We start from the raw sequence: 25,703 nt of genomic DNA on the forward strand, positions 1-25,703 counted from the left end.
TGAAGAGGAAGTGGTAAAAATGTTACAAGTTTGGGTAAAGTTACTGGAAATTATTTTGAGCAATAACGTTAGATGATGTGAAGCACTGTCATTTGATAATGCCTGTAAAAGCTGCAAGCAAGTGTCCTGGGAGAACTGTGTATGAAGGAGAAATTTCATATATTAGTAGCTACTTTCCCACTAGTAAGCTGTTCCTGGTGTTGCAAATCAAAGGCACTTTGGAGAAGGTTTTATTTTTCCTTCTTGTTTTATTGGGCTAAGGGCAGTCAGGTTGAGTAGCTGGAGGAAAGACTATACTTTTAGAAGCACTGTGTCAGCCTGGTGTATATCTGCTGATGAAATGCTTTGGTGATCTTGGCTCAGTCGTTAATAAAACAGAGAGTTAACGTGGTGGTTGTCCCCTTCAATGACACACCAGAGCTCTTCAGAACTAAAAGCATCAGCTGTACAGCCTGCAGAGCAAAACTGGTCGCTTTTGGCTGCAGCAAAGCAAAGTTCCTGCTGTTCAGAAGAGCGGGGAACGCGTACCATGCTTGCACAAATACACCGCGCCTGTGCCTCCCTGCGCATAAGGCTTCCGTTGCCGCTGGAGCATGCCTGAGTTAAAAACAAAAGCAGAAAAAAACCCTTAGAATTTCAGTGTCCCTGAGTTCCTGGAAAATCAGACTTCATGTTAGAAGCTTAGAACTTCATGGTAGCACTTAAGACAGTGCTCCTCTGCAAGCTAGAATCTTGTTCTTACTCCTGCCATTACAAGATTCTTGCCTGCTAAATTCCTCTGTTCTTAGCAGTGGAGGCAATGAAGCACCCAGATAAACAGCTACCGATACTGTGTAGCTGGACTTGACAGGTGTGGGACCTCTCACTAAGGGAATAACTGGAAATATTCCACTGAATTTGTATCAGGCATAATTATTTAAACTGGATTTTTAAAAGGCGTGTTTTCTTTGTGTGCACAGCAGCGTTCGTGTAAATTGTGTTGAGACCTAAATTATGACTAGACCTGCATTTCAGTTCTTGCAAACACATCAGAAAGCTGTTTCTGTCCTGATCATGTAGTTTAAAGAATATTGTGGCTTTCCCCCCAAAACCAGTCATAGTTGAAGGGGAGTCATCATCGTGCTGCTTTCTTTTACCAGCATGTTCAGAGTAACATGAAGATGCTTACTCTAAAAATACTTCCATGTTCTTCATACATAACAAAATGAAACTGCTGTCTTATCTTCCTTCACAATCATGAAGAGTTCAAATGAGCACAGGAACGCAGGGAGCAAGACCTTTGGAAGCCACAATTTCTATGACTTTCTAATGGCAATAATTGAGACGTGAAAAAGATGTCTGGGATAGTCACAGGACTGTCATGTTTGTAAAAGCCATCTGACTCTGGCAAGCAGCTTTAAGAACTGCAAATGCAGATTTCGTGCCTAGGCACGGGCGTGTAAGAGCCCTCGGTTCACCGATACGTTGTGGTATCTGTGCAGAAGAAAGTGTTGCTTTTCTGATTTTTCTGAAAATCTGGCTCATGGTGGCCTAGATTCACTTAAGCACATGCTTAAGTGCTTTGCTGAATGCGGGCCAAAATCATGTACTCTTGTCTCCTCCTCAGTGCAAGTTGTTCCCTGTGGTACATTCTTAAGTGCTTTGTCCTGTCTCATTTTAAATGACTCAAGCACTGTCAGGGTGTTGTTTGATTTGATTGTTATCTTTGGCTGGTTGTCGTCTTCTTTTCTGGTTTGAGGGAGACTTCTGGATCACTTTAGTAATGTTTATGCATGAAAATAAGCAAAAGCTTTGGGATAGGTGTGTTTTTTCTTTCATATGATTAGACAAAAATGCAGTGGAATTGTATGTAAAATATTTAGTTCATTGGCACTCCCCACCAAGGAGGTGGGTTTTGCATTTTGCATGCTGGGTTCAGGCTTTAAAATAATAATTTATAACTGTATAAAAGAAGAGGTGGAAACTATAAGCTTTATTTTCAACTATTGGTCCTAGTGAAAAATATCATATTGAAGTAGCTCCCTTTAGGAAGTTGAGCATTTCAGAGTAATCAAAAAGCTGACAACTATTAGAAAAGCCATTTCTCACAATGGCAAAAGTGCTCAACATTTCAAGTACTCCAGCTTGCTTTTGGGGAAAGTGAACTGATAGTAATAGCGACTGACAGTGCAACTGTGCTGCTAGAGAAGGTATGGCCTGGATTTCAGTAGACTGGGCTTTAGCTGTGTTTTCAGCGTGAAATGCTTGTGGCAATCCTGAAGGACAACAGAGAAAAGGAAGCAAAATGGTTTCAGCTTGGCTACCTTCCAGCCTCATGGCAACGCATGGAAGGTTTCTGCTGGTGGGGGATTTTTCCCAACTAATTCTTGGTCTGAAAGAGTTTGTCACAAGCAACCCGAGCTTTGCCGAGCTCTGAAAGCCGCGCTACATTTACCAAAGACTGTCAGTCTGCGTGCAAACCAGTTGCTGCCCATAATCAAATTCTCCTTGAAGTAATACAGTGATATATTCTGAACTATCTGAATTTTGTCGTTATCAAAGTATCTTTTTATGCTTACTGAGCAACATGTATTAACCTGATTGCACTCCATCTGGTGTTTAGCAGATGTTACGGTGTTATTGGAACTTCTTTGTCCGGTAATGGAAGAATATGTTTTTGTTTTGTTGCTTTGGTGTTTAATTTTATTGAGATTTTCTTTATACATACATAAGCTGTGTGTACATATGTGGACATGCATATAAAATTAAATGCCTAGGGTAGGAATGAAAACAAAAATAGAGAATGGTTTCATTTAAAAAATAACAAAGGGCAAAAGACATTACAGAGAACAGACAGGGACAGAAGTAGGACACCATAGCTGTCTTCGGACTGTGCTTCCTTGATACCCTACTGAAATCTTGGAGGAGAGACCTGCTGTGGTAAGCCCATCCAGCGTGGTCCTGCTACCACTAACTTTATGTTCACAAGAAAGAAGCCACATGGACCCAGGGAACATCTGCTTCGCACAGTTCCTGGTACTAGGAGATGCAGGGAACCTCACATGTGTGTCATCATTTTCCCTTTGCTGTCGGGTTTTGAGGTTGCTCAGCCTTTGACCTTTTTGTGTTTTTTTCTTTCCGTTGCCCACACATGATGCACCCAGGAAGGGAGCTACGCAGATCTGGCCTCCAATGCAAGGATGGTAGAGCCAGTCACTCTTGAATGAAAGAGTAAAGCTATAGTTTATTATATGATTTGTGGGCATGACAACAGTACATGAATGAGTTGTCATTGATTTGCAGTTCAAGATAAGAGATTAAAAAGGGTGAGCAGAGAGAGAAGAGAACATCATTGGTTGTATTTTTTGCAGGTAGAAAGACAACTTGCAATAGGATTTCAGGTACAAAAGGGCAATGGCTTCACAGGCAAGTTCAGAGCATGCATAAAATGGCAGAATAACAGAAAGTGTGGAAGTACTAAACAACTGGTTAATTAAGCTATATATTATTTGGGATACTATATAAATAACGTTATATAACACAGTCACAGTAGTTTCCATTCTGTTTCCTTGTCCTCTGGGCCTAATTCCAGCTGAGAAGTGCCTGGAGCATACCGCAGGTCCTTTGGAGTAGGCTCTTATTTATTATTACCTTATAACATTGCTCAAGTGTATCGCAGTAAATAATTTACTAGTGCTAGGACTTAGGTGGATTACATTTAATAAGGCAATAACTTCTGTTCTGAAAGTGCAGATGCTGTGGATGACCTCAATAGATAGGGTGACGGAGGTCACAGGGTAACATAATACTGTAACTTAGCAGAACACCAAGTATTGTTTTATGTCTTCAAATGCATCACAATTGTATAAAAGAAAAGACTGGATGAACAATCCCAATTGTGTAGTGCCGTGTTGGGGTATTATTTTAGCCAAGCAGCAGGAGCAGCTGGTGAGTACTAATGAAACAGAACTGAATTGAAAATTGTATCGTTTCCATGGCATGGCATTGAGGAAGCTTCACAGCCTTTGTGGTGCAGAGGGTGAGTGTTCAGCTGCACGCTCAGCTTCAGTGAGGGAGCTCAGTAAAAGCTGGGTGTCACGTTAAAAATAGACCAGCATTTTCTTGGGAAATACTGTACATTTATCAGTAAAGGATATACATGTAGAAGTTGGAAGCAAGCTCTCTTAAGAGGAGAGGAAGGCATTTATAGGGAATACAAGTTTCTTGAATTGCTGATAGATAGTATCTCAGGGACAAGGATTTAGGGGAATGTGTACTGCTTCTCATCCTTGTCTCTTTTTTTTTTGTTTGGACAGGATACCACTGTCCAAGTATATTAGTTCTTGTTGTTCAAAGTCAGCAACTTCTCCATTTATCCAGTAACAGTAACTAAAACCATCTGAAAACTGGTTAGCAGCTAGCTGAGTAGTGCATTTCACACTGGTAAACACATGGGGCCAAATACCTCAGCTGTGGTTGTCCGAATCTGTGGAATTATGCCTGGATTTGCTTCCACATACAAAGCCGAATCTTAACTTCTTAAATAGTTGTTTTATCTTGATATTTGCAGCTGAAGCTACCAAGGAGCCTGCAAACTTGATTTTCACTGAGCAGAGAACCTCGGATCAGGCACACTGTTTCCTAACTGATGTCACTTTGTCCAATCCCTGTACTCTTAGCAATTTCGAAATAGCTTATCTATCAAAATTGCAATAACTAGAGACATGTCTGTGGTTAAGTGGCTCGCGTAAACTCAAGATCAAAGAAATGTACCACCTCACATACCTTTTTACATTTAGGAAGATTTGAGCTAGAGTTCTCTGTTGATACTAAAAGCTGGGAAGGTCACTGTGTCACTTGTAAAAGTTTGACCCATACACGTTAAAGTAAAATATGATCGTTTTCACAAAATGGTAACAAAAAGTCTCAAAGTCTAATTCTGCAAATCTTAGTAATATATCAAAAGTTGCATTAGCTTATGAACATTTCTGGCAGTGGAAGAGGATATAAAAATGATGTATTGAATACAGGCAGTTTTTATTCTCATGAAGTCAATCTGAGGCTTACGTGAAAATCTCATTTCCATAGCAGCTCCGGTCTTCTAAAACTGGTGGACTTTATTTCAAGCCCAGCATTTTCAGAATTGCTACACCAAATGAGCTAAATTAAACTAACTCAGCAAAAGGATTTAGCGAAAGTACTTGGGAGATGAAAACACACTGTCAGGTTCAGTGATCTGAATGTTTGAAAAGTAAAATGTGTTTATAAAAAAAAGAGGAATCTGAGACTTATCTTAAACTGCAGCTAAGGTTGTGTTTAGCTAATTGGTTGCATGCTAAATAGCTGTAATAAGAAGGGTGGGGTACAGTCTGTAATCCAAGCAACATTCACGTCCAGCAGGAAGATTTCCTCTTATTCTGGGGTATTAATCTTCACTAATTGCTGGGACTCTTGTTTTTTTCAGGTGCAATTGCTGGGATTGTGGATCAGCCGATGCAGAATTTTCAGCGAGTATCTGAGGCCCAAGCTTCAGCTGGGCATAAAGCCAGAGGGGTCATCTCGGGTGTGGGGAAAGGAATCATGGGGGTCTTCACAAAGCCCATCGGGGGAGCAGCTGAGCTCGTCTCCCAGACAGGTTATGGTGAGTTTCTCTATTTCCATCATCTCCATTTGAATTCTAAAATGCTTTTCAGGCACAACCTGCTGTGTCTTTCTCACCTGGCTCAGTAGCTGTGTGGCTTACTTAGAGAAAGGTTAAAAATGCCAGTGCTGAATAGCTATAAATGTTGTGCTGGTTTCCTTAAAAGCCATCCTGTTCTGCTTCTCTGTTGTGTTACTGATCAGCGTTGTACAGCCACAGCAACACAGAATGCAGAAAGCATGAAGTAATTCTTGGAATACAGTAGAATTAGTTACAGAAACATATGTGCTTACAAAAGAGCTTTTGACATAAAAGTATTAGAGCAACACTACACCCAATTAGAGTGTTATTTTGAGATTGCTTTGTTATAGCAAGGAAAGAGTTGTGCTATCTCTACGCAAAGAGAGAGTTATGTTCCTGGGAGAAAGAAGTGAGTCATGTAGTGGGAGCATCCCTTTTAAATTGCAGACTTGTGAGAAGAGAGTCCTGGTTTTGGAGACATGAGTAACCTTTTAATAACCAGAGGTGGGTTTTCCAGCTAGGCTGAGCACTTTGTGACAGCAGTGATGAATCCTTTCAAAGTGATGTGAATACTTCTGAATGATCAAAAACTAAAAGATAAAAATATGAAAATGCACTAATTTATTTATTTCCAGTATCCATAAATCAAAGCTGTTGGTCTGGATGTTTAAAAGGCAGCGGGGGTGTCAGGAAAGAAAAGGAGGGTGACCTGTTGATATAAGAACAATGCGTCAATAATTTTGCTTCACTAATTACACAGGATAAATCTTAAAGATTTAAGTCTTTAATTGCTAGCAGTATTTATGTTTGTGATGTTGATTAGTGTATGAGTATCTCTCCCAGGGCTTAAGTTCAGGATATTGTTTCCATGCTTCCCATCACATGCAGAACTCATTCCTTGAAGCAACCTACTTAAAGAAATAATGAAACAATTATTACAATTCTTTCAAGTTAAATTTATCTTATTTGAGGAATGTAAATAATAACCGTTCTCCTGAATTATGCATCCCATAGGTGTAAAACCCGTATCAGTAAAATCAGAAACTTCAGTCTGTTGCCGGCTGTGTGTTAGTTTTGCTGCCTTCAGCGTTATTCTTTCTAGGTTTACTTCTGCTGTAGTCTTTATCAAGAAACTTGTAACGGTAGAAGGTCACTTTCATGGCAGATACGATATACAAGACATCATGTTTTCCATGAGCATGTGACAAAAAGAGTTAGCCAGGAAAAAACATAAAAACTGTATCAATAATAGCTGATGGTGCGTGAGAGGGAAACACACAGAGTTCAAGTAACTCTTACCCACAACTGGATTGGAAATGGGACCGTGCCTCTTGGGGGAGACCGAGGGGTGGGGGACCACACAGAAATAAACACATGTTCTCTCTTCCTCCATCTGTAAATAACATTTTCACGCACATAATGCTGAGAACCTCGGTAAGCCAACTGTTACAACTGGGATGCTGCTTTTAAGTACTACCATCAACATCTGTGCTAAAAATTAAAGGGGTTTTTTTTTTCAGTGCTGATGTTTTGTTTAAATTATTATCCATTGTGTAAAAAGGAATCTGAGTTATTGACACCCTTATGCAAAAATGCCTTTTGCTTCCATGGAATGCTTAATTAGACAAAAGAAAATGTTTTTCTTAAACGAGTAACTTCGCACTGAGCTGTCTCACTGCAGTGCTCGCTGCGTAACCTACTGCCTGTCTGCCTTGTGAAACTTTTAAAAACTACTGAATTTGTGATTTTTTTTTTCAAGCCACTCATTTTTTCTGGTGACTGTACTTCATCTTTAAGAGTTCTCAGGCTATCTGGAAGCATACATACCATACCGTGTTCAGCTTCGGATAGTCTGTTCAGAAACCTGTGTAACTGCTGCTTGTAGTCTCTGTTCTCTGCTGGCATTAGGAAGAATTCACAATAAACCAGATGCCCCGGGAGATCTCATAAATGTATACGGATCTGTTTAATACCTGGATTAAATAACTGAACTTTTAGATACAGTATCTAGGCAAACTTGCCTTCTAATTTGTACCAATCGTGACACATATATGGAAGTATTTTAATATTAAGCAAGAAAGTTAACAAAGGTCTTGAGTTTTCTACATAAATGCTAAGTGATGTGTCCGATCCTACTCTGAAATGACGGCTCTCAGGAGCATTGTGTTTTTCTTGATTGCAAGTGTATGGCTGGTTTTTAGAGCACACAGTGGAGTTTTTTTTGTTTCTTGCTAATGCAAGATCACTGGGGTTAAGTGCACAACTCTTGCGTTGTAATATTTAATGAATTATCTCGACTACAGCTTCCAAAGATGTGACGTCATTTTGGATCTGCACTATTTTATGAACTGCTCTAAACAGATGACATCACTGCAGCACGTAACTGTTCTGTAGAAAATAAGTACTAAAAACTTACATTCTCTTACCACAGGTATTTTGCATGGAGCTGGACTTTCTCAGCTTCCCAAGCAGCGCTCTCATCCAGATGATCAACGTGTTGAGCAGGCTCCAAATAGCCACGTCAAATATGTCTGGTAAAATTATTTAGACACTTGCTCATTTTTATATCCACGTTGTTTATTAATAGGTTCTGGCCTGTGGTCAAGTTAATAGGCTGCTTCCCTAGGAAAGGCTGAGTTATGGCAGTTTGTTTAGGAACATTAAACACAAAGGTAGTGCATAGAAACCCAATCTGCAAATGATGGGCTGCTGACCTGCTTCCAGCTTTGGAACTACAGAGCTGATCTTTATTTAATGGCATTCAGTGAGTTCTTATTTATCATTGCGCTGAACCCAAGAAAAATACTGCACATCTCCAGAAACAGCTGTTAGTGAAGATAGCTTTATTTTCTGCGCTGAATTTGTAAGCCACTTCTCAGGGTAATTTTTCTATTAGGATGGGAAATAGGCTGACCTAGCACAGTTAGTAGGCCAATTTTGCAGCGAAAGATTAAAGAGTTTTGATAAGTAACAGTTTCACATTCATTCTCTAAATCTTAAGTCTTACATCTTTCAGTAATGGAGATTTGAAAAATATTCCCTGGCTTAAAGTTTGAGGTGATAGTTACAGGCTTAAGTGTTCAAAAGAAGTCCTGGAGGAGCCAATGCATAACACTGACTACTTTTTTCTTCTTCTCTCCCCTGCCTCCACCCTCCCCTTGATAATGCAGGAAAATGCTGCAATCTCTGGGAAGGCCAGAGGTCCATATGGCCTTAGACGTCATGATTGTGAGTGGATCAGGCCAGCAGCATGAAGGCTGCCTGCTGCTCACCTCAGAGGTACTCTTTGTGGTCAGCATCAGTGAAGACACGCAGCAGCAGGCATTCCCCGTGACTGAAATAGATTGTCTGGAAGATGATCAGCAAAAAGACGTGCTGAAGGTGCAGCTGAAACAACAGCGAGTGCCTTCTGAATTGGAGGTAAAGACCTGAGTACGGTGGGTTTTTTGAAGATAAAGTTACACCGATGATGAGGCTTTTAGCAATGGGCATACTCACCTTTGGGTCAGGAGGCCAGAGGTCTCAGTGCCAAACCAGTAGCCCTGCTTCTTGAATGCACCTCATAGTTGACTTCAGTCAACTTTGGATGAAAGGGACTTGTCTTCTCCCTTCTGTCCTCTTATTGACCATGACATTTCATATCTGTGACAGCAATAAAGTAGAGGAAGTCTGGGTTCTTGGTAAGCACCACCTCTTTTCTTAAGAGGTTCTCACGACTATATGTGCATGAGCTGTCTATTGTTTGGCGAGTTACAGGCTGCCTGTGCCTACAGAGTCACAGTGAGAACAGTTCCTTTTATTGTTCTGTGACATCTAACAGCTCCTTTCAGCATGTTTCTTATCTTGCTTCTTCCAGTGCGGTGGTCTTGCTTGGCTGCTAGCTGTATTTACTTGCTTAGATCTTCCTTCTTCTGCAAATGTTAACTTTAAAACGGATCAGTTCTTTTGCTGAGTTTGGATGCATCAAGTTTGCCAGTAAGAGCATAAATCCTTCATCTTCATATTGAAAGATCTCTAAGCCATTTGAATACTGAGGTTTTGGATGAATTATCTTCTTTTAATGGTAGAAGAATGTTATATTTTTACACTTTCGGGAAACAATGTTTATTATGTTAAATTCTCAAGTGGAATCATATGAGAGATCATTTCAAAAACAAACACATATATCCCAGTTATTGTTTTTCTAAATCTATGTCAGGTAGTTTGTAGATTACTTAATTTCTCTGTTTCAAATACAAGAAAAAAGCATGTAAAACCCCGTGAAGTATGGGGTGTACCAAAAAGTAAGGGAGGCTTCAGCACCTTCAGTAAAATCCTAACTTCGCTGAAGTCACTGAAGAGTTTTGCCATCAATTCCAACACAACAAGGATTCATCTGTGTCATGACAGTGATTAGATATTTTCGTGAAAGCCTTTTTTAGTGGTGAATTCTCTATTTACGTGTATTGTCTTTCCACTAACCTCAGTCTCACAGAGTGCTGTTGAAGTTGCCTTCTCTCACCGCAAAGCTGCATAAGGCATTACTTAAATTTTAATGCAGGTGGGCGAAGCTCAGCTTTTTTTATCCCTGAGTGGTGAGTGGTTGCCGGAGGCACAAGTCAGACTGAATCCAGACTATCCTGCTCAGTCCAGAGCTACTGTCCTGGAGCGAAGAGGAATATAGTTTGTTCTCCCTAAGGCATTTGAGGCACTCAACCCATTGTAACCCTAACTTTAGCACCAGCCCAATCTTCTTTTATTAGTGTGATGGCTCTTGTCTTTGTATCTGTTTTTGCAAGGGGTGAGGAGTAAGCTACTGCCCTGAGTTTAGGGCTGCTTGCCCAAAAGGGAGAGGGCAAGGTGAGGGACAGGGAGCCTAATTCTAGTCCCACCGCTGCTGCAGCTGGGAATGTACAGGACTTCTGGGCAAGTGGCTCCAGTACATGCACAGTGCAACCGTACATGACATGTGCAGAGCCCAGCATTCCCATACACACATGCTAGTACACACACTGAATGGGACCTGCTTTGGAGGCCCTGGACCAAATACATGTTTTTTTCTGAAGTTCTGGGTAGAAATATGGGAGTCCTACTCCAGCAGTGTAGCAGTGCCAGGAGCTGTAAGCTTTGAGCCACCCAGCCTCATCACACAATCTCTTTTGCTGGCACAGGCTCTTGGGAGTGCCGTGAAAATGTATGACATGTCACAAGCAGTGAAGAGTGCCAGTGTTTCAGCTGTGCAAAGTCAGTGGTGGCAAGACAGCAAAAGCTGAGTGAGGCTCTGCAAAATAGACCTGGCAAAATATTCCTTCAGAATGCAGACGCTGATGCTGAAATCTGTGTGAAAATTTAAAGAAAGAGATGTGCTGTAAGGAGGAGAGTTGAAAGTAACGCAAATAAGGAAGTTTTAATTTTTTTATGCTAAGGCAGCTACACAATAAGAGATTCCAAAAGCTTCATCAAGTTTTACTGATTACTTAAACTAATGTTCTTTTATATAAAGTTTATTATAGTGGGTTTTTTTCTCAGTGGATTGGGAAATGTCTTATTTAGTAGCTTCCTTTCTGTGGTGCTTGCGGTGTTGTGTACAGCACTGGTGCTGGCAGGAGCTTCCCAACAAGAGCTTCTAAAAACCCTTAGAACATGATTAGGAAAAGGAACCTTAGGAGCAGCAAGCTGTGACTTGCAGTGAGCAGCCTCAGAGCTGGAGAGCTACACCTAAACAGACATGGTCCCGAACTATTAATGATGGCCATCCTGTTGCGTTGAAGCTGTCCTCAGCTGAAGTGCAGGCACATCTGTACACAGTTATATTAGTGAAGATGGCCAGAATTTTTAGCTGGAAAATGCCCAGTCAGGTCAACCAAAATATTATGGTAAGTTTAGCAAAATGGAGGTAATGTTACCAAATGTAAATTGTGTCTATTTTTCTGACTAATTTAGTCAAAGATTGAACCGTTGAGTTTCAACATTATAAAAAACCACCTTTTTGTCTTACTGCTCACAAAACTAATTGCCAAAAGTTTTGTTTCAGCTCTGCCCAAACCTGTTTCTTCCCTTCCTTCTCCTCAGTTTCTTGGAACTATTAGGAAACAAAACATGAGTTATTCTACAGCTGTAATCACCAGAGATGTTATAGAGCATATTTTGACTTGTTCAGCAACAGGTTTGCCTGATGGCTTGTTCGCTTCCACAATATGTAACTTAATCCATCTGGCTAAGAATAGTCTGGACGGAATCTTGAAAACTCTGGCACTAACAACATTGTTATTGAAAGGGAAGCATTAATTGTACTTGGATTATCTTCCAGAGTAATTGAGACACTGCTTGCTTCCAGACAGATATCAAACTCAAAAGGCCTGTTCTTCCAGCTGCTCTTGGTAGAGCTCACAATGTCAAGACGACAAAAAAATTAAGGCCCCTGAAATTTCAGATACTCCAGAATTTCTTTGTGATAATCTGCAAGAGGGTTTCCATGACAGTGCTACATGGTATCATGGCTGGAGCTGAAAACCAGCCTCAGGAGTTTTTGAAGCAGTGAAAAAAACCCTAAAGAACCAGAGTCAGTGTGCACAGAGCAGCCCACCAGTGCCACACACATCTGAACTGCACCATGAAGCTGCTGTAGCTACTGTAGAGTTAGAATTGTTGAAAGTTTATAAGCTGTAATGGGAGGAATTTTGGAAAAATACGGGAGTTCTTAACCTGAAAGTATGGCCCTGTAGCATGACAGCACATGGTAACTTTAAGATTCCTCTTGCAGGTGCATTAAGCAACTCTTGATTCAGTTATGATTCACTGAATGTTCTGGCTATTAAGAGTGTTCAGAATAGTGGGCTAAGGCACTTAGTGACAACATTAAGTCCCAGTTGGGAAAAAAATGTATAATAACAACGATTCCAAGTTTGTGGTGTTGTCTTGACAATATAAGGTAAACTGAAACTGTCTGGAGAAGCAGACGGTTGCAGTCATCTGAGAGCAAGTAGGGTCCCAGTTACTTTGGAAAACCATCCAAGGACAGTTAGTAGTATTTCCTTCTGAGTAATTATGCCGTATTTGTGGAATATAGCCTGGGGGTGAATGAAGAATGGGTCACAAGTGCAGGTATGTGGGATACCAGCACCCTTTCCAAGTCCTTTAATAAGTAACTTGGGTCTTTAAGTTGGACTGTAACCCAACTTCCCAGGGCTTACCTGTCCTGAAGTAGAAATCAGAAAAAATGGTGGAGCCGCCTACATGCAAGATTTACCCCATAACTTAAAATCTACTTACATAGATGGGACTTCAGCATGTTACTCTCTTTTCAACTGGTAAAACAGACTGCCGAGATGATACCTTTTTTGTGTCACCAGACTGAAGATGAAGGGGGCCTACAAGGATGGTGAAGAGGGACTCTTCATCAGTGATTGTAGCGATAGAACAAGGGGTAATGAGTTAAAACTTAGGCAAGGGAAGTTCAGGTTGGATATAAGGAATGTCTTTACTGTGAAGATGGTGAGGCACTGAACAGGTTGCCCAAAGAGGTTTTGAATGCTCCACCCCTGGCAGTGTTCAAGGCCAGGCTGGACAGTCTTGCATGACATGGTCTAGAGTGAGGCATCCCTGCCCATGGCAGGGGGTTAGAACTAGATATCTTATGATCCTTTCCAGTCCAAACTATTCTGTGATTCTATATGGCTCAGACACCATTCTCCACTGTTTTTCCCTCCCTTTAAGGTCATTCATGGAAACCACACTCTCCTCTTCCTATTTCATCATTTCCACTCTTTCTAGGCATGTGCTCCAGCTTGAGCTTCTGAGCTTGTTCATGAGCCTGCTTCCTTTAGCATTTTTGTGGTGATGATTGAAAACAGAAGTGTTTCTACTTGCTGAGCAGCAAATGTATCTCCAAAGGCACGGTAAAAAAAAAACAGAGGAGCTGGTTTTGATGTGGGTGTGACATCTGTCACTGTCTGTCAATCAGTCATATTAATTCTTTCTTCAAATAAGCAAGGGTTTGTTTAAAATGAGCCTTGCAGTCCAGAGATGTGACAAGATACTGATCATGGAGGTTAAATTGAATCCAACGGCACTGTTTGAAAATGCCACCACATCTAGTGAGGCATGTGTAAAACTCCCTGAAAAACAGTCAGAAAGTGATAGCAGTCTTTGAATCTTTACCATGACATCTGACAAAAGACATTTTAAACCCTCCAAAAATGAAACTGGTCAGCAGTTGTCTGCCAACGTGGAAGCATCAAGCCCTAGGGTAGCTTCTGCCTTTTTGCTCACTGTTGTATTTTGGAAGTAACTTTTACTCTGGATGACTTTGTTAGTGAAACCTTTGTGGCATACATGGTGGTATTTCTGAAATACATTTATTTGAAACTATGCAACTAGCTTGATGCCTGCCTGCATGCCTTCCGTTCTTAAGCTGGTCATAGTCATCTCCAATTTCTTCTTCAAAAAGGGCACAGCAGATTGATCTTCCAAAGCCAGGTTTGCCTGTGGCTCTTCATCTAATACTTTATCTGGAGTATATATGGTAGAAGACACCTTTCTGTTGACAGCATTTGTTTTCTTGTACTTTTTCCACTAGAGGTAGCTTATTTGCATCCCTCTTGCTAGAACCTTGAACCTCTATGTATTTCAGCCTGCAAGCAGGGATTTCTTCAGAGGAGCCCTACCAGTTCATGGTGGTGGAAAAGGCAGTTTGCACAGACACCTTGATTTCTTCTCCACCCCAAGCCATCTTTAGTAAAACCCTTTTGTTTAAATTAAGGAAAAAAAAGGTTTTTTGGGTCCTCTGACCCAGGATGGCTTTTTTGGTTACCAGAAAAAGATGGATATATCCCATCATAGAACGTTCATCTGGAAAGTAGCTTCTAGTCTTTATTAAATCAAGGTAAAGACTTACTTAAACTTAACTGCCCAGATATGTCTATGGGCTGTCTTTAATTGGACTTTGTGAGAAAGGGTTTTTGCTAATTAGAATCGCTATCTGATAAGCACTGCTGAGAGCTACCAACATCTTTGTAAAAGGGGTTCAGATGCTTTTCCTGTCTAAAATTAGAGTTGATCTGTTGCAAAGATCTACTTTTGACCGAAGTGTCCATCTCTCAAATTGGCAAAAGATAGTGCTTAAATTTTCTACGGCAGAGTTAGGGCTTCTCAAAACAGTAAAGGAGAGGACTAATCCACCAAGCACTAAACTATAGGAAAACACTTAAAACATCCATTATAAGAAAGACCATTAGGCCATTATAAGAAAGATCCCAGGGACGAAGATTTTTAACTACAGAAAGCAATGTGGAAGTTAACTGCCATTGTACCAAGTTCAGCTACTGTCAATTACTCAGTAACTGTATTATCTATATATTACTGTTTAATACTACATTTGCATTTCAGGCAGATGGAGCTAGAGAGAGACTATCAGAACAACAATACAACCGCCTTGTGGAGTACGTCACAAAGACATCATATCACCTCACTCCCAGCACCTCAGCAGTGCCAGTGTTGCAGACCGTGGCTACTGAACACCTTCCAACTACAACGAAAACATACCAATATGTAGTTGATCCAAATTTTGCCCAAGTATTCATTAGCAAATTCACTATGGTGAAAAATAAAGCCTTGAGGAAAGGATTTAATTAATAATAATTTGTGGTGAGTAATGTCTTACTGGTTTGAAAATAGTGCTTTCTCTGCAGTAACCTCCATCAAGTAGAGCTGCATACAATTTTTGAGGAGGTAGGAGATGATAACAAAGCCCAATAGCTTTTTCTAATCTTGACAACATTCCTGCTCATTAGCCAAAATACTAGTGCTGGAAGGCAAGTGTTATAGCAGATGATTAAAGGGAAAAGGAACAGCCTTGGACTGTAGCTCTATCAAAATTCTTTTTCCTTTCAATAGCCAAAAAATCAGAGAACAAGGAAAAACTGTGTGCATACAGTTTTGCCACACATACACAATGTGTGTCAGTACCCTTTGTATCATATTTTAGGGTCTGCCAGTTTCTGTTATAAACAAGCTTTATAACTGGGCTGTAAAAACTTGCTCAAGGCCGAGCCTTCCCCCCACCCCCCCCCCACCCCTAGCAACATGTATCTCCTGAGGTAAAACATTTTCCCCCACTAAATCTGAAAACCCCAATGTGGCTGGTTTAAGTAAGTTACTAGTGACAGCTGGGTTGTACCACCACTTTAACCTTACAGTGGCTGCCTTTATTTGACTGAAGTTTTGCAGGACATTAGTCCTTAATGTAAACTAGTGCCTTTGTGTGGTTTGGAGAGCAAAACATGAACTACAACATGAATTTCTTTTTAAAACTCTCTGTATACAGAAACTTTATCCACTGTCAAATGTTCAGAAGGACTTCCAATGTATATATGACATCGTGCATTGTCTGGGCATTAGTTCTAAGCCAGTAACATGCAGTTCAAAAATTTAAGAAACAGAGCGTAGTCTCTTTAAAAATCTACCAAAAACCTACAAGTACAATGTAACATAGATGTGCAGGTGGTAAATATAGCCTTGCTGGGTCTTGCTTACTTCTGATCAGCTACTACTACACTTGAGCCCGGATTCATTTCGTTATCATCTTCAAGCAGATAAAACCAGGGATATTTAGAAACATGACCTTTCAAATGTGTGCTAAGCAAAGTGAAATATTTTTTTTCAAGTTGAGTGAGTGAAAACTATGGACCCACAGGCACCAGTTAAATTAACAGTTCATGCTGCCATGACAATACACTTATGAATATATGTTAAACACATCAAGATGAAAGACCTTTCTAAGTAAGTAAGTGTCTTATTTTTCAGATGCTTTACAGTTTGTTAGACAAAAAATGAGTCTTTCTGGTCACAGTTTGATTACTTTCTAAACCAAATACAATTGTGGCAGTTTTAAAACCCAGAAGCTTAGCTGGTGTTCAACTATGTGTCTTACTTTTCTTCTCTTTTCTATGTACTTATGGACATGAATTTTGTATGGGGATTCCTGAACATGGCCAGAATTGGAGACAAGAACTGGAATAAAATCTGATCATCATTTGAAGCAGATGCATATGCTTTATAGTTAATAACTTCTATGCATACTTGATATGACCAAATGCACAGTGAATTAGTAACTGAAATGTTTTTCTCACGAGTTCTGTTTTGTTAAAGGGTATTTGTAAAAGCCATGTCTCTTGTGTACTGAAAATACAGAAGCCTGGGATCTGCATTGCCCTTTTCTGACTGTGAAATAAGCCCATCCATTATCAACATTTCATACAGTGATTTAATAACTTAGTCATTGTTGAAATAACACTGTTTAAAAAATGTATATGTATATACGCACACATGCTTAATTCCTTAATATTTTATGGAAATAGTTTAATACTTCTAATTTTGCATATTGGTGGACAAATTGTAATATAATAAGATTGTTTAGAGATAATAAAGCTATTCCTATAATACTGGTTTTGTGAGCTATTTGGTAATTTGGTTACAGGGAATGAACAGGTCATTGTGTAGAACAGGACAGACACACAAGCTTCGTGTAAGACCCCATTAAACTCATGTCCTAAAAAATGCAATAGAGCACAACAATACATGGTAAGTAAAAACTGATGATTAGCTTGCTGAAAAAGAGTGCTGAAAAGTTTTCTGCTTCTGTGACTGAATCAAAACAGCAGTGTAGTTACTATGTGAATTAGTCTAATCTGTTCATTATTTATGTAGTACACAGACCAGCCAAGAAAATGCACACACACCTGTTAAAAAAAAGAGGGAAAGCAGCAGTTTAATTTCTAAAAGTTGGTAGACTGCAGACTAAAGCCATTGTTTAAGATACATTTGTGTTATTCTGAATTATATTCTCCTGAAATAAACACTTCCTTAAATTACACTCCATGAATTACACTCAGTGAATCAAGCTGGCATCTTTACTGTGTTAGGCAGGTTCCTTCTCCCCCTTATGACCACATGTATGGAAACATGTGTGGAGATGGCATATAAATGAGACTCTCCTACATGTGGGCTGTGTGAACTATGAAAACAAAGTTGTCCAAAGAGCAGCTGCCTATACTTGGCGGCTAAAGCACTCCAATGTGTACTTTTAAAACATGCCTTCTTTCATAATGCTCTTTAGACCTGGAAAGCTCACAACTTCAAATGTCTTTTTAGTTTTTAGCATTGCCTGCTGAAAGGAAGCGCTTGTTTTATACCCATCTATACACACAGAAAGCAACAGTTCTACCCTGCAGCCCCTCAAAGCACAGACACAGAAGTTGAAGCTCACCTGTCCTTGTCATGGTTGAACAGATTTAGCTAGAAACAGATCTGATGTAGGGTCAAAACCCCACCGTCAGTCACAAAGCTCTCATTTCTTTAAATCAGCACATGCTGGTAACTGAAGGAACACAGACCACAGTAACTGCTGCTGGCTGTAACAGTTTAGAAGAAACTTGGACTTCAAAAGTAAATTAATTCACAGGAACGGGAAAGAGTAGAGGATAGAGCTGCAAGGGAACACAGGTCTGCTAGCCAGCACACCTGGCAGTAGCAAGTTTCTTTGCCTCAGAAGCTGTCAGTATGACTGAAGACCCCCATCTATTTAAACCTGCAGACAAGCCTGAGAAAACGCTGGTCAGTACTCAATGGCACGCAATGTTTATACTGTACATTAGGAAGATAAATGGGTATCATTTGCTATTGTTAATCTCTGGTTTACATTTATAGGAGCAGGGGTATTCTGATTACAAGATGGTTTCCCCTGCACCACTGATGTCAAATTCTTTCTTTGCTTAAAGGAAGCACTGCCTGTATGAAGAATTCAAAAATTCCACGTTGCTCTGTAATAGTGCTCTCGATCAAATACATTACCTACGTGCTTTCATTAGTCCAAATGTTGCTCACTGATACCTATTAAGTGTTAAGTAGTTAATGATCCATTTAAAATAATAAGAGTTACTCCAAACAGGATTTGAACTGGAGACCTTCAAATACAACACAGATGGCCTAATTTGTCATGCTGCTCTGTACAAAGCCTTCCCTCCCTTCACACCGTCAGCTCCAACTCCTCTCTCAGAACTCACACTCAGCAATCAAGAGCCACAGTCCCAGTACCATTCATCATCAACCTCAGCAACAGCCAATGCACAAAGCATATTTCACATGACAAGTACCGTGGAAGAATACAGATCATCAGGTCCTGTACTACACAGAGCATAGCAGAGATTAAAACTACACTTAAAAAGGAAATAATACATGTCTAGAAGCAGCATGCTAAGATAGTCATTACCGTAATACCCTAAAATATTTATTTTATCTACCCTAAAATATTTATTTTATCTTTCTCCTTCCCTATACATCTAATACCTGCAGTTTAAAGTCATTTTCCCATCAGAGTAGCATACCATGTGTAAAAGTGGGCATTTGCAGTTTTTAAGTCTTGATATAACAGTTGGCTTCTGCAACAACAGCAACACAGTGATGACAACAGAGATAGGAAGGTTGGCCAGTGTACTTCCAGAATTCCTCTCCAAAGACTTTAATCTCAAGGCCAGTTCAACCCTGTGGAGCCAGAGGCCAGACCCTTCCAGAAATCCAGCCTTTCCCTTCCTACAACAACTATCCTCTTGCACATTCCCATCAGCACCTAGGACAACCTAGCTGTAACTGCTTAAGATGATACACTTTGTTATCAAAAATGGAATTTGGCCAAACCAGAAGCAAGCAGTTCCTGGGGAAAAGAAAACGAGACTTAGTCACCTTGAGCAATTTACGAAGACTTTCCACCACTCCTCCCAGCATCTGAGCAGTTAAGTATTTCAACATTAATGAAGACAAGTAATGCCACTGTGATGTATTTTATTTGAGTTACATTAGAGTTTGCCATGCACTGAAGCGCATTACACTTTCCAATTCAGTGAACAAATAAGGTTCAGTCACCATATCTCCTTAGACTGACGGGTATCTGCAAGATAAAAAAAATACTAAGTTAAGTTGGACAAACTTCAGGCTGTAAGTAAACATTATTAGCATGTATGAATGCAAAGCAAGAGAGAAACGTTTATGTGGTAGTTTTGTCTAAAGGAATTCCCCGTTATTTCCTTATGGGTTAAGATTCACACACTCTCCATGTGGCAAACAGAAGTGAAACATGGAACAAATCAAGAGCTGGAACAATACTGCACAGCATGTCAGACCCACTATACATGCTGCACCGATAACTGAATCAATCTTGCTAAGGGCCTGAAAGAGAAAGGAATGTAGCTTTCAGATAGAAGCCAGAAAGGAAACAAGTGGTGTAGGCAACCTACCAAGGAAGGAAGAAAACCAAATTCAAATTGCTTCTCCACATTACTGAGCACAACCCAAGACTAGCTGTGCTCCATGACAAGTCATGCAAGTGGGGGTTAGCACCAAACTCTTAGCTTACCCCTTTCTTCTGTTACTGAGCATACTTTAGAGGTAGGATACTCCTCAAATTTATACTTGTACTCAATATCCCCACACAAAGTCCATGCCAATTCACCCATAGGTACCAAGTTGCCTGCATGCCCAGCAGGAACAAACTCCATGCAGCGTGCCAAGCTAACACCTTAGCTAAGGAACTCCCCTCCCTTTCCGCAGTTTTGGGGCTAAGTGCTAATTCCAGAGTCAGTATTCAATGAGGTTAAACCACTGTATTTACTGCCACATACAGAATATGTTCCGGTAAAATGGGAGATGTACAGCATGCATGACCACTATACCCTTGGGTAAGTACAGCAAAAAAGCATCGAATTCAACCTCCATCCAATCTCCATAGCCAAGATTTAAACTACTGAGGTAAATGAAAATGTCCTCCATTTGTTCTGTGTACTTGTCATTTTCACAGCCTTCCCAGAACATCTGAAACACTGGCATTGCTTTTCCCTATTCCTACTTAAGTATTCATGTGCGTACGTTAAAAAAGAACCCGAAAACTCTTTCCACTGTAAAGAAGTGAAAAGTATCAGTTATGATACAAACAGGCTAAGGAATAAGAACCATTAGCAATTCAAACAAAATCCCACATAAAGCCTTGACTTTCACATTTTCTTTTGAGCTGGTGTAATTACAGAATGGAAGAAATGTTTAGGAAACATTTAATTTTAACAGGTGCTCACAACGTGCAATTTTTTTTAAGCTGCAAACACCAGCTAATAGAGAGCAAAGCTCTATTTGCACTGAAAAAAAGTCCTGCTCATGATTCCAATTAAATATTCAACATGCATCCTTGTTGACAGTGTTTGTTTCAAATGATTTTAGCACCAGATGGCCTTTCAGAACACTCTGATGAAGGCCACCTGACTAAAGAATGCAATTCCAGTGTCTAAGAAAGTTTAGAAGTGCCAATATATTAGCAATGGGACCAAACCAGAGGCAGAATTAACAAAAATAAAACCAGGTAAATGTAGCATTTCATTATTTATCTTTGTTGCAGTCACAGCTAAAGGACAGAAGTTTCCCTCGCACCAAAAAAAAACAAAACAAACCCAAAACAAAATCCCAAACCAAAGGGACTGTCACAGAGGTTTTTTCTTTTTTTAACTTCTAAACTTTTCAGAAGACCTCTGCTTTTTTTAATGTAATGGTGTTACTCAAAATCAGATAGTTCTAGCTTGTCACACAACAGAATTTAATATTAATAGTGTTGAGTACAAATCCTTTATTCAATCTTGTTGCTTTATGCAAACAGACTGAGAAAATCCAGCTGGCCGGCATAATTAGAGCCACAGATTATCACGTAATGATCACAATATGAAAACATTCCAAAAGAATGAAAAAGCTATCATCCTAGATTAGTTAGAAGTAATTTTAAGAGAAGCAGAGAACTCAGTGTAAGAAATCTGGATCAAGAAAGGGGGAGGAATTCTTTATTGAGCTGTCACACCATGAGCTCGTGCAGTTTAGTGAGTATGGTCATTAATAACTACGACAAGGTTGAAATCAGGACTTTTTTCCTGGTGTTATGAAGACTAAGCGAGGACAAAGTCTTCAAACAAAACGCAGCATTAAGTGCTAGGAAGACAGTACTGTGAACACAGCTCTATTCAACCTTAATTCATAGAATGATAGAATAGTTAGGGTTGGAAAGGACCTTAAGATCATCTAGTTCCAACCCCCCTGTCATGGGCAGGGACACCTCAGACTAAACTGTGTTACCCAGGATGGCAAAAATCTGAATATCAGTACACAGAGCTGTGCACCACTGCAATTGTTATATGTGTGTGTGTATATATTTAAACGTATTTCCTCTCAGGACTAGTTATCTTCCCCCATCACCAACTTCAAAAGACAAAAGGATATGTGGAACCTGCCTTTATCCCTTACATTCAGATGCATGCTATGAGAGACAAACAGCCTCTCCATCCCATTCACTGTGCTACCCCAATTACCCAAGTAGTACATATAGATAGCCTAAAGCTAAGTAGTTCAAGGTGTGACAGCAGCAGCATTAACAGTGGTATCAGGCACATCTCTCCGTGGCTGCGTGAGGAGTGAAAGGCCTGGCATCACTCTTGGGAAGTCTCCTGTATCACAGAAGTTAAACACATTATCCAAAAGGTATCAGGAGCTTTGTATTCTGCCCTTACTTCCTCTCCCCAGCTCCCATATTTCTTCATATTTTTATTACCCAGAAGTATCTCAAGTGCAATTTATATCCTATTTCTTTAGGAGCACCCTTCTATTATATCAAAAGGAAAGAACCTCCAAATGAAAGCAAGATGTTTCACTGAACCTAATTTATTCTTGTTCTACTGCACAGTAGCTTACTACCTGTAAATGCAGGATGCAATCATTTGGGTGGTGCAGACTCAAACACACCGGCTTTTCTCATGGCTTCAAAGTCCTTCATGGGATCATAGTTTTTGTAGAACTCTGCATAAGCTCGTTTTCTGGGCTCAGCAACTCCAAACTGGAAAGTGACATACATACAGAAAATCAGACCTTGCCAAGGTTTACAACCAGGACTTTTTTTCTGTTGGCACTATGATTTGTATCAGTGGATATTGGTCTTAAAAGCCTTTCTCTCAAATTAGTAAAATATTGTTTCTGTTGAAATCCACGGTTCAGTCTACCTGACCACAGGTCAAGAAAACAACTATCTGAAGTAAAAACTTAAAAAGAAAGTCTGTTACAAGATAGCACATCATACTTTTAAGATCCAGAAATGCTCCACCTATATTGACACTTAAGTGTCCAATAACCTCCTTGTTAGTATTTTTGTATGTAAAACATGCCATTATGGCAAGTTTTATGCTTGCGGGCAGCTGCAGAACTCTAACTCGAGATAAAAAGGTGCACTGAACAATCACATTTGAGCTACACTGTAGATCAGCTACAGAAGCTGGTAAAATTTTACGATACCTCCAAGCCACTCATACAGCTCACCAACACAGAAAGACACAGTCCTGACTCCTTGGATACTCATTCACATGAAGCACACAGACATGTTCCAAAAGCCCCCCAGACATGAAGGAAAGTCCAAGGCGGGTTTGTCCAAAAGTATCTTAACATGTGATAAAGTAAATCACAACTGAGATCCATGTTACTCAATTCTAAATATGGTCTGCTGCCTTACTATTGTATTAATGTGGGAGTGCCAAAAAAGGTATAAAAACTTCTATGTTTTACTAACTATTTAAAAAAAAAAAAAAAGTATTGTAAGTCTGACTAAAACCAAGCTTGCCTACCTCTTAACAGAGGTGTTAAGTAGATGTTGAACTTTAACTGTGCAAACTTTTTTCTGAGATGTTTGCTGATCTCTGAGAAGTGCACGTAGATTGGGATATTTTTGTGATGAACAACCTGAAATCAACTTAATTTCTGGTCACTTTTATCAATAGCTTCCTGAGTACTCAAATGCTGCAAATCACATATGCATGAGTTCAACAAGCAAACCAAGATCTAATTCTTCCACAGTAACTCTGTGTTGCTTGCTGTGTGTATGAGATCCAAGAATCATTTGTTAAAGGCACACAAGAACAACTACCACTCTTATCTTTACCAGAAGTCTCTTAAGGACCATGAAAAGTAATCTATAAGTGGGTGGGGTTTTTTTGGCAATGTAATGCTCCATTTCAAAAGAAAGAATAAAATGACCACATCAGCCTTCCCCACACTGACAGCTTCAGTATCAAGGATGGGTTTTCCAAATTGCTTTTGAGCAAGTTTTCTGAAGTCAGCCTAGAAATAAGAATCTGACAACACTCTCGAGTCTTAGATACTGTGACAGAGACACAGGCTATCTAGAGTTAATGTGCATGATTAAGAGTAGTCTAGGACAAGGAGACTCAAGGTTAAGTTGTCATGAATTGCATGATCTTGATCGCACAGCTTAAAGCATCAGGTTAGTCATATAATTTCTTCAAATGAAAATTAGAAGATTTATTTATGTTCTGGAAACATGCTTACAAAAATATATTACTAAAGCTTTCTGATGAATAGCTCAACCAAATCTCAACAAAGAAATATTATGAATTCTTAAAGCACTCTAATGAGGCCCATTTATAACTGAATGACTGCAGAGCTCACCTTGTATAAAGCTGCACATCCCAAAGATACAAAAAATGCTCCAAATAGGTGAAACTTCATCCGCCTGGCCAGAAGGCGCCGCATTTGTGGCTTAGGTAACAGTGCAGATGACATGGTGATTGTATTTCCTAAGAGGAAAAAAGGAAAAGGAATTACGGGACAATACGCTTTACTTAAATAATTTTCTGCAGCTCTACTCTAGAAAGATTGTGCTTTTTGTATGGTGTAATAATTACTCTCACAGCACAAGCAACAGCTCTCCTATCAGACTTTTCAATGAGAGTGTTTAAGGGATGACATCCAAGGGCAACCTATTTATGACATGAATCTATATAAGTTTTTTACAGCAAATCAAGACTGGCTTTCACTGTTCATACTAAATCCTTCTATTCCTGAAAGATCTATCATTTCAGGCTTGCTGTCCTGGTGTTTACATCAGATGACATTCATAACACTGATCACATTTTATTTATTTCTAAGGAAAAGCACATGCCTCTTGAACTCCCGAGTGTGTGTAGTGGTTTGGGCTTCTTTTAAGTAACTGCAACCTTTATTGCATTAAAGGATGTTTTCCTATCCGGTAAGATTTTACTAAAACCCCACATGGCCTAAAGCAAGGTTCAGTCAGGTGTGGCTGCCCGCAGGGTGCTGCCCTCCGCGCTGACACGCGCACGGAGCGGTAGCGAAGCCCGGGAGAAGACCAAGTTGTCCCCAAAACCCTTGGTGCTGCCCACCCTCCTCTCACACTTCACAGGGACCATCCCAGCGAGGCCCCTCTCCCGCCGGGCCGCCGTTACCGGAGGAAGAGGCCGCAGGGCCCGTACCCGCACTCTCAGGGACGCGCAAAGGTCACGGGCTGCGGGGCTGGCGCCAGACGGCACACATGGGGAGGGCGGCGGCGGCCGTTGGGCTGTGGTGGGGCAATGGGGGCAGGAGACCCGGCGGCACGAAGAGGGAGCGCGAACACGACCTCACCTCAGCGCAAGCCCACCAACGTCCTTCCGCCCCGCCGGCCGGGCACCCTCTGCGGCCCCGCTACTCCGCATGCGCGCGAGGCGGCGACGAGATACGGTGAGCGGCTCGGCCCAAACCCGACAGTGCGCGATCTGCCGGGCATGGGAGGGAGCGCCCAGGCCAGCGCGGAAGCGGTGTCCCCTGCGAGCCGTCGTCGGGGGCAGGCTTGCGCCCACCGAGCGCTCTGCTCGGGCTGCACGTTGCTGTGGTGCAGAGCAGAGGGAGCGGCACGGAGCAGCCTCGGCGAAGCCTGCTGGGCCAAGACGGGTCGCAGGCCTCACGCCCACCAAGAGCCCTCATAATGCTATGTGCCCACTGCCCCAACCATTTCCCACACAAATCGGTGCCTTCTGCCCTTCCAGCAGACATCAGTGGCTTTTCCAGATCTCCAGCGTGGCTATCAAACCCAAACGGCAGGAATACCAGAGTGCATGAAATAATCTTTTATAGTGTTTGCTAAGAAGGTTTGGCCAAGCCTAGAAACAAATTAAGCAATTGGTAATCCTTTCTAGCTATCCTTTAGCCAGTTTTTGTACCT

The 25,703-nt window shown here is 40.7% G+C and overlaps 2 protein-coding genes across 11 annotated transcripts in view; one reads left to right on the forward strand and one right to left on the reverse strand.

Moving 5' to 3' along the window:
• Positions 1-17,061, forward strand: part of VPS13B (vacuolar protein sorting 13 homolog B) — a 436,747-nt gene extending 419,686 nt beyond the window's left edge. For 9 of the 10 annotated variants that reach the window (XM_061373228.1, XM_061373222.1, XM_061373227.1 and 6 more), the window contains 4 exons: positions 5,444-5,620; positions 8,073-8,175; positions 8,812-9,061; positions 15,008-17,061. In XM_061373228.1, coding sequence (XP_061229212.1) covers positions 5,444-5,620; positions 8,073-8,175; positions 8,812-9,061; positions 15,008-15,253 — 776 coding nt within the window. In that variant the 3' untranslated portion in view covers positions 15,254-17,061. The remainder of the gene's footprint in view (positions 1-5,443; positions 5,621-8,072; positions 8,176-8,811; positions 9,062-15,007) is intronic. The other variant, XM_061373223.1, reaches the window with a different exon arrangement.
• A 2,378-nt stretch (positions 17,062-19,439) lies between these two features.
• Positions 19,440-25,265, reverse strand: LOC133222995 (cytochrome c oxidase subunit 6C). The gene is made up of 4 exons (XM_061373250.1): positions 25,127-25,265; positions 24,152-24,279; positions 22,394-22,532; positions 19,440-19,562 (listed from the first exon to the last, which is right to left on the reverse strand). Exons 2-3 carry the CDS (start codon positions 24,263-24,265, stop codon positions 22,413-22,415), a joined length of 234 nt encoding a protein of 77 aa, XP_061229234.1. The 5' UTR covers positions 24,266-24,279; positions 25,127-25,265; the 3' UTR covers positions 19,440-19,562; positions 22,394-22,412.
• Between the last annotated feature and the right edge of the window lie 438 nt (positions 25,266-25,703).

The sequence above is a fragment of the Neopsephotus bourkii genome, unplaced genomic scaffold, assembly GCF_033783945.1.
Source record: "Neopsephotus bourkii isolate Nb327-2 ecotype Australia unplaced genomic scaffold, CSIRO-AGI_Nbou_v1 NB_1630, whole genome shotgun sequence".
In the NCBI taxonomy this organism is placed as follows: Eukaryota; Metazoa; Chordata; class Aves; order Psittaciformes; family Psittacidae; genus Neopsephotus; species Neopsephotus bourkii.